This window comes from Musca domestica, unplaced genomic scaffold, assembly GCF_030504385.1.
Source record: "Musca domestica strain aabys unplaced genomic scaffold, Musca_domestica.polishedcontigs.V.1.1 102, whole genome shotgun sequence".
Classification (NCBI taxonomy): domain Eukaryota; kingdom Metazoa; phylum Arthropoda; class Insecta; order Diptera; family Muscidae; genus Musca; species Musca domestica.
In genome coordinates this window covers 867,398-875,575 of record NW_026712117.1, presented here as the reverse complement: position 1 = coordinate 875,575, position 8,178 = coordinate 867,398, and the positions used below count along the sequence as shown (strand labels likewise).

At 38.0% G+C, this 8,178-nt stretch overlaps 1 protein-coding gene across 1 annotated transcript; it reads right to left on the bottom strand.

Moving 5' to 3' along the window:
• Positions 1-344: 344 nt before the first annotated feature.
• On the bottom strand, positions 345-6,607 carry LOC105262410 (zinc finger protein rotund-like). Its single transcript, XM_059127875.1, is given in 5 exon segments — positions 345-679; positions 4,394-4,790; positions 4,922-4,946; positions 4,948-5,549; positions 5,720-6,607. Coding segments are annotated over 5 exon segments (2,016 nt in total). The 5' UTR covers positions 6,389-6,607; the 3' UTR covers positions 345-356.
• Between the last annotated feature and the right edge of the window lie 1,571 nt (positions 6,608-8,178).

Below are 8,178 nucleotides of genomic sequence, written 5' to 3'. Positions count from 1 at the left end.
TGTTTCTTGGTAAAAATTACTGAATTGCTCTTATAAACTCTTAACCCATTTTCCATTTTTTTGCATTTTCAATAACACATTTCACAATCAAGCTCATTTAACGAACAGTTTTTGTGTCTTTAGAACTCAACTTATTCTAACCTAAAATAACAAAACTTAATAATATTTATAAAATAAAGAATAAAAAAGAATATGAAATATAAAGCATATAGTAAAACTAAAACAAATAAATCATACATCATTCTACACTTCTTTTTTCTTCTTTAATTATATTATAATTTATAATATTTTTCCATTTGTTTTCTTTCATTTATTTTTTTATTAATTATATTAATTTACTCGCCTTAAAAATATAGCTATCCCTTATCCTTGCCGGGACCGACACTAACACCCAACAGATGTTCACCGGCCATTGTCAGACCAGCCGGCTGATGGGCATAGTTGCGTATCTGATGCAGCGAAATCAGCTGATTTGGAAATGCATTCGAGGCATTGTTTTGGTTGACGTTTTTATTCTGAAAACTGATCGCATCGTAGAGATACGGACGCTGAGCCATGGCATGATGCGAGAGAGTGTTCAAGTGCGGAGGCATAGAGTTGATCGGTGTAAATGCTGAGTTGGTGGTGGTTTTCGTAATGCTCGACGCATCGTAGGGTCCAACGGTGGATGGTGTGGAGACTGTAAGACAAAGAGCAATACAAATTTGAAGATATGAATAATATAAATGGCTAGTTATATTTATTAAATTAATGTCTAACAAGTCATTAACAAATTGTCCAGGGAGGGGATGGCAAAGATCAGAGAACACTATCTGCCCAATAAATACAACGATATACATATCTAGTTTATTCAGAAGCCATGGGCGATACGGAGCAAAGTCTATAGATTTAACCATATGAATTGCTATTTTTTACTCTTGACCATTAACTGGATGGTATTAATTTTTTTCTTCCGTTAGCAAAAAATCGAATCATCGACAAATTTAAACGAAATCGCATAATGTTAATCCTTTGTTGAGGGAGTGCCAGAAAAGGCCCACTCCTGTTTTGTCTCTCTCTCTGTCGATTTAAGTTTAACAAAAAATTTTACGATATACAAAGTTTGGAGGAAATCGAATACTCCATTCGAAAGCTATCGTGCGCAGAGATAGACAGAGACATTTTGGCTGTATCAAATGATACATAAACTGGTGGCCATATGCTTAAGAGTTTCCCAATTATTCTTACAATTTTTATAGCATAGTTTTAGGAGCTGCCAAATGTTAAAATACCTTTTTTTGAAAAGGTATCAGAAAGTGTTGTTGAGCTGAGGTACCGGAAGGGGTTGGCAGATATCATCTTCGATAAACATCTTTGTAACAGATCTTATGTTGATGGAAATCTTGAGATGTACCAAGTCTGAATGGAATCGGATGTTAATTTCACGTTTTATGAGCTTTATGGATATTCAAAATTTTGACCCTCTGTGGGGAAGGTACCAGAAGGAGGGGACCGACACATTCCATCTTTAAATCAGATCTAGGGTTAGTAGAAATCATGAAATGTGTGAAATATAAAAAGAACCGGATGCTTACTTCAGATTATATAATCGTTTTGATTTTTAAAAACTTTGAGCCTTTGTGGGGAAGGTACAAGAAGGAAAAGCCCGGTCTGTACCATCTTAATAAAAAGTTTGAGTTGAGTGCCAAGTCTGAATGGATATTCAAAAAGTTGACCTTTTGCGGGGAGGTGCCAGAACGTGTGGACCGATATATTCCATCTTCACACCAGACCTTGGGCTAATAGAAATATTCTGATGTGCGCAATTAGAAGGCAATCAAACTTACATCACATTTTATATGAGTTAGAATTATTTAAAATGTTCACACTTTGTAGGGGAGGTACTTGATGGACCGATTCTATCCATTTTCACACCTGACTTAGCACTGATGCAAATATTAGGATTCGCAATTACTATCGGACTATCCTTTCTCTCTCTGTGCTGTAAAATATATTTTTTTTGTTTTGAAAATTTCGACCTTTTGTGGGGAGATACCAAAAGGAGTGCTTCGATTCATTCTATCTACACACCAGACTTTGGGTTAATAAAATTATTGTGATGTGAAGATGGGATGCATCGGAAAACTCGGATCACATTTTTTAATAACCAAAGCGTTCGTTCAAACTCGGCATATTCGATTTTTCTCTCAACGCAACAGTTGGTGTGAAGACGGTATATATCTGTTCACTTCTTCTGGTATCGCCTCCACATAACCAAATACCGACTTTGAAATAACTCCGTTGAACGATGTGACTTAAATCGTTAAAATACATAATATAGGAAGGTACCGTGTAATAGGGTTAGAGCTGTCTCAATCTAATTCCTAATTCAGTACACCTAAACGTATGAGTGATTAAAAAATGGCATATATTTCTTATCACTCATAGGAACTGGATAAGAAATTTCTTCGTTAGACCGAACTACATTGGCATAGCTCTAATTGAGGCTAAAAGAAGACGTTATCCTGTAAAAGCAATTTTCTGTGTTAGGAGTGGTACGCATTACGAACCCCAAATGCCAAATTCCGGTGAAAAGTATTACAGAAATAATAAAATCGTTGTATATCGGAATATCCAGTACATTGCAAGTTTTCTTCTGCACACTGGGAACAATACCGGTAATTTATAAGAAAATAGTTTGGAAATTTATGGCTAAAACCCCCAAAACACTATAAATCGTCATATGAACGCAATTCACAATATTACGGACCTAAAATACATTTGAGCCCGGTAATAAAAGAGGGCCCCTTTTTATACCCTCCACCATAGCATGGAGGGTACATTAAGTTTGTCATTTCGTTTGTAACGCCTCGAAATATACAAAGTATATATATTCTTGATGTAGATACGTCCGATTGTCCCTCCGTCTGTGGAAATCACTCTAGCTTCCGAACGAAAAGAAGTAGGTTGATTAAATTTTACTCAAATGTATATTATGTCTGCAGGACTTTTGGTATTGAAAATGGACCATGTAGGTCCACGTTTTCGTATAGCTCCCATATAACGGAACCTGCCCTTATTCGGTATTTTAATGATTCAAGCAACAATATTCATTTTATTTCATACGGTCCAAATGTGCCTTGTCGAAATACCAGTTTTAGACCCTAAGTCTCTTTGGGCCAAATCAGTTTCAGGATATTTGGAGTCGTTTGGAGCCTTTTCCGTCCGTCTGTCTGTCTGGCTGGCTGAGCCGCACGACAACTCTATAAGGAAGATTCCGATTTGGTTAAAACTTGGTACATCGTAATATTATTATTACGTAACATAGATCGAGTTCCGAGATGGGCTATATCGGTCGAAATTTTCAATAAAGAAAGTATTTTCTGCACAGACAGAGAATTTTCCTCCAACTTCCTAATATTTGCATCCATGCTATTTCATGTGCGAAAATGGACAATATCGGACCATTCCTTCTGGGACCTCCCCCACAAAGGGTCAAAATTTTGAATAACCAAAACGATCATAAAATCAGAAATAAGCATCCGGTGCATCACAGCAGATCTTGCATTAGTACAACTATTAGGATGGGAAATGTTCATTTCACATTTTATGAGAGCTACAATTATACAAAAAGTTTGCCCGTTGTGGGAGAAGGAGTGGACCGAGCACGATAAGTGTGCACCAGCCAGACAGACAGAGGGATGCACACCCCTAGATCGACTTCAAATATCATGAAACGGATTTGGTCCAGACAGATCTAGAATTTAAAACCGTTATTGCGATGAGGCACGTCTTGGCCGTATCAAATGATATATACCCTCGTTAGCCATATGGCTGAGGGTATAAAAAGCGTATTGTCTGAATTATGGCAATCTTTGAGTCAATAATACCACGTCTATTTGTCTATTGAAATCTATCAATCTGCTTTTAAAAATTTGCTACATCGACCCACATTAAGGTATTGCTTCAAGTAACGATGCCTCCTGATTTTCGGTATTCTGAATATTTGATGAATGTTTTGAAGTTTCAGTCAAGATAACTAATGGAATGTATATTATCAAAATTGTTAAAAAGTAGGATTTTGTTTTAAAAGTTAAGTCGGATGCAGAATCGTTTCAACATATGATACTTAAATCGAAGTCCATCAAAAATAAATAGAGTTCTCATCGAACCAAAAAAAGTCTACATCAACCTCATCCGTTTATTTGCCTCTAAGACTTATCACCATTTTATCACTTTAAACAAGTAACACTTGGGTACAAAATTCCATCTTCCGAACTTTTTCCTCTTTTCGGGATTTAAACATTCGGACTCAGGGAATTTATGATTTTTACGATGGTGAGTGATATATAAATATTTTTTTTGTAATGGTTATTCCGGCCGTATATTGTAAGAATCAACCCTCTCTACTTACCAATATCTTCGCGACCATTATCATTCATGCGATGATGACCCTGCAGATCGTTGTGCGGATTATTCGATTGTCCCGCATTGCCGGCCTGCTGTTGTTGTTGCTGCTGCTGGTGATTGCCATAGTCCATGTGACCTTGTTGCTGAGAGGAGGGTTGCTGTTGTTGGGGATTTGTTTGCTGTTGCGGATGATGTTGTGACGAACCGCCCTGTTGGCCGCTGTGATGCTGTTGCTGCTGCTGTTGATGGGGATGTTGGTTGTGATGTTGCTGCGATTGTTGTTGCTGTTGATGCATAACATCATTCAAATTGGCTGCCGAGTCAGGACTGACTTTGGGCCAATACGAATTGTCGGTGGGTGCTATTGTTACCGGAGGTAAGGTCAAATTGTTGCGATTATGCTGATTGTGGACCCCGGCAACAATGCCTGCTGCTGCGGTTGTGCTAGCCGCTCCGCCCGAGCCTACACCTGTTGTAACCGAACCAGTATTAGTAGACGAGAGATTGGAACCTACTGCAGGATTACTATTACCTGTGTTGTTGTTGGTGGTGGTGCTGTTGGTTGTTGTTGAAGCTGCTCCACCTGCCGCAGCACCGGCAGCCGGTGTGGTTCCCCCAGCCGGATTATTGCCAGCATTTGTGACGACAATGGGCGGTCGCTTGTCGGTCCTCTCCGCATGCTTTTGCATATGTTTATTCAGATATGTCTCCTGGGTGTACGACTTCCCGCAGTACTGACAGATGTGCGTCTTCAGATGCTTGGACTCCTTGTGCTTGGGTATGTGGTCGAGCAGTGAGGGTTCGTCGGAGAAGCATTTGTAGCACGAATTACATTTGAATGGTTTGTCGGTTTGGTGGCAACGTGAGTGTGATTGAAGATTGGAGAGCTGAGAGAATGCCTTCTGACAGCCGGGATGTCGACACTTGTAGGGTTTGTCACCCGTGTGCGTCCGAATATGCTGCTGTAGATGCGACAACTGGGTGAACTTGCGCTGGCAGATCTCACAGCGATACGGCTTGATGCCCAAATGTATTCGCGTGTGCTGCGACAGATATGACGAATTGGCGAATGCCTTGGAGCATTGGGTGCATTTGTAGGGTTTCGATTCGCGCATGTGCATCTGGGTGTGCAGCTGCAGGTCGGCTTTGGATGTAAAGATCTGAAAGGATGAGAAGAGGGGGAGAAGAAATTTGGGAATTAATCAAAAAATTAATTAAAGCTTCAAAAGAAAATGAAAAACTTTGGTAACATGTTTGAGAGAGAGAAAATTCTTACTCTCCCTCTCTCTCTCTCTCTCTCTTTCTACTCTGAATGGTCTTTTCTCAATACCTTGGTATCCTTAATATCCTGCAATTGCATCGGATGATGCGGCGACGATGTGGACGATGAAATACCATTGTTGCTGTCATTCGTCTGTTGTTGCTGCTGCTGTTGTTGGCGGTTGTGATGACGTGTCCCACCATTGTCCACACTGTTGCTGGTCACAACAATGTGCTGATTAGGATTCGGTGGATAGATACGCGATTTACGACCACGACCACCTCCGCCAGAACTGACCGTCGAACTGACCACCCCAGTAGTCGAGTCGGCCAATTTGGTGTCCAAACACAAGGACTTTTGATGCAACAACACCGCCTCGGCCACCGAACCATTTGGTGTGGTGGTAGTCGATACTGCCCCCTGGATTTGATAATGCGCCTGATGTTGTTGCTGCTGCTGGTGTTGTTGCTGTTGATGCTGCTGCTGTTGTTGCTGCTGCTGATGTGCCGGCTGTTGGGTGTAGTTGAGAACAGAGGTTCTCAAATCGGCGGTATTCGAGAACACGCTCAATGGTCCTAAAGTAACACGTTCGTTTAGGGTATTTCTTAGCTGATCTATGGATCGGTGTACGGCCTGTGAGTACTCACCACCCGGTGGTATTTCACCAATCAATGGTGAATTGTGATGATAGTCGAGACCACCGCCAATTGGACGGTATTCGATGAGACGTCCTTCCATGGTTTAAAGTTGGATTTGTTGTTGTTTATTTTCTTTTGTTTTAAATTCGTAATTTTCAGTGGGAGATTTATTGTTGTTGTTGTTGTTATTTATTTTGATTTAACACAATGTTGTTGCCATGCATTTTTGCTTTTTATTTTTTGTTGTTGTAGTTTTATTTAAATTTAAAAGTCTTATATAGTTTTGATTTCGGTTTTTAAGTTTTCATTTTTTGCTTAAGGAACACTAGGTGGAAGTTGGAAAAAACAGTTTTAGCACAATAAAATTTAGTAAAAAACTTAATTTTATGAAAATATACACTAGACAATTATAACTGCGGCAGTTGTATATTCAATATTCGATTTACAGAGCGTATAACTGCTGACATCAATCATCCGCCATGGTGCCCTGCGGCATACAAAATGCTACTATATAAATTACGAGAGTTGAGTCATGCACCCTACAATGGGTAATAGCATCTAGACGAGAAACGTTATTTATGGAAATTCAGAAGGTGGATGTTTTGTTATCAGGAAGTCCCATCTGTGCAATTTTTGGGCTATGAAGTCTTTAAAAAAAGTTAAGAGTTCTACGATTTTTCGATGAAGTTCTTAAAAAATCCACTATTTTCTAAATATTTTTTTTTTTTTTAAAGAAATCCACGATTTTTGTATGAGGATCCTTGAGAAAACTCCACGGTTATAGAATAGGAAGTCCTGGATATATGTTCTCAAAAAGTCCATGATTTTTTGTCAAGTGACGAGTTTCGGTAAAAATTACATTCCACGATACGTAAAAAATCTTAAAAAATTTATTGAATTTACCCGAAACCGAAATGTGGTACAGGGAACTATGGCTTTTTTTCCAGTATTCAATAAGGATTTGTAAAAAAAAATTATTAAAAGATCCACTAGTTTTTTTCAAGATGTCCTTTATTTTTTTAACCATCAATTTTGCCAAAAAGACCTTTAAAACGTTCTCTTAAAAATTCACCAGTTTAGGTGAGGATGTCCTTGAAAATTTTCTATAGTCAGAAATATACTTGATCAAAGGATCCTACAAAAGTTTTCCTAAAAATCAGATCCATTAGGTCCTTTAACACATTTTTTTGCATTATTTTAATCAACAAGTTTTTGAAGAGTTTCTCTTAAAACTTTTGGTCAAGAAATCCTTGAAAATATTTGCTTTAAAAACATATTTTGTGGTCAGTATATCCATGAAAAATTGTAAAATAGGTCCACTATTTTCTTCAACGATACAACAAATTTCTTCAAAACCCATGATTTTTTAGGAGAATATCCTATAAAAGGTTTACCTAAAAAATCCAGTAATAATTATTATTAAAAAATTCACGAGCTTTTCTCAATATGTCCTTTAATTTTTTTACCCCCACCATAGTATGGAGGGTATATTAAATTTGTCATTCCTTTTGTAACACCTCGAAATATACATTTTAGACCCCCACAAAGTATATATATTCGTGATCACCATAAAAATCGATGTCGATTTAGCGATGTCCGTCCGTCTGTGGAAACCACTCTAGCTTCCGAACAAAATTAAATAGATTGATAAAATTTTACTCAAATGTATATTATGTGTGCATGACTTTTGGTATTGAAAATGGGCTACGTGGGTTCACGTTTTGATATAGCCCCCATATAATGGTACCCCTCTATTTTCGGTATTTTGATGATTAAAAAGTTGTTCATTTCTTAAAAAAAAACGATTTTGGATTAGAACTTCCTAAAAATTTTTTCCTATAAAACCAGGATTTACGAAGGCTTGATAATTTTTTAATTGATTTTGGACCA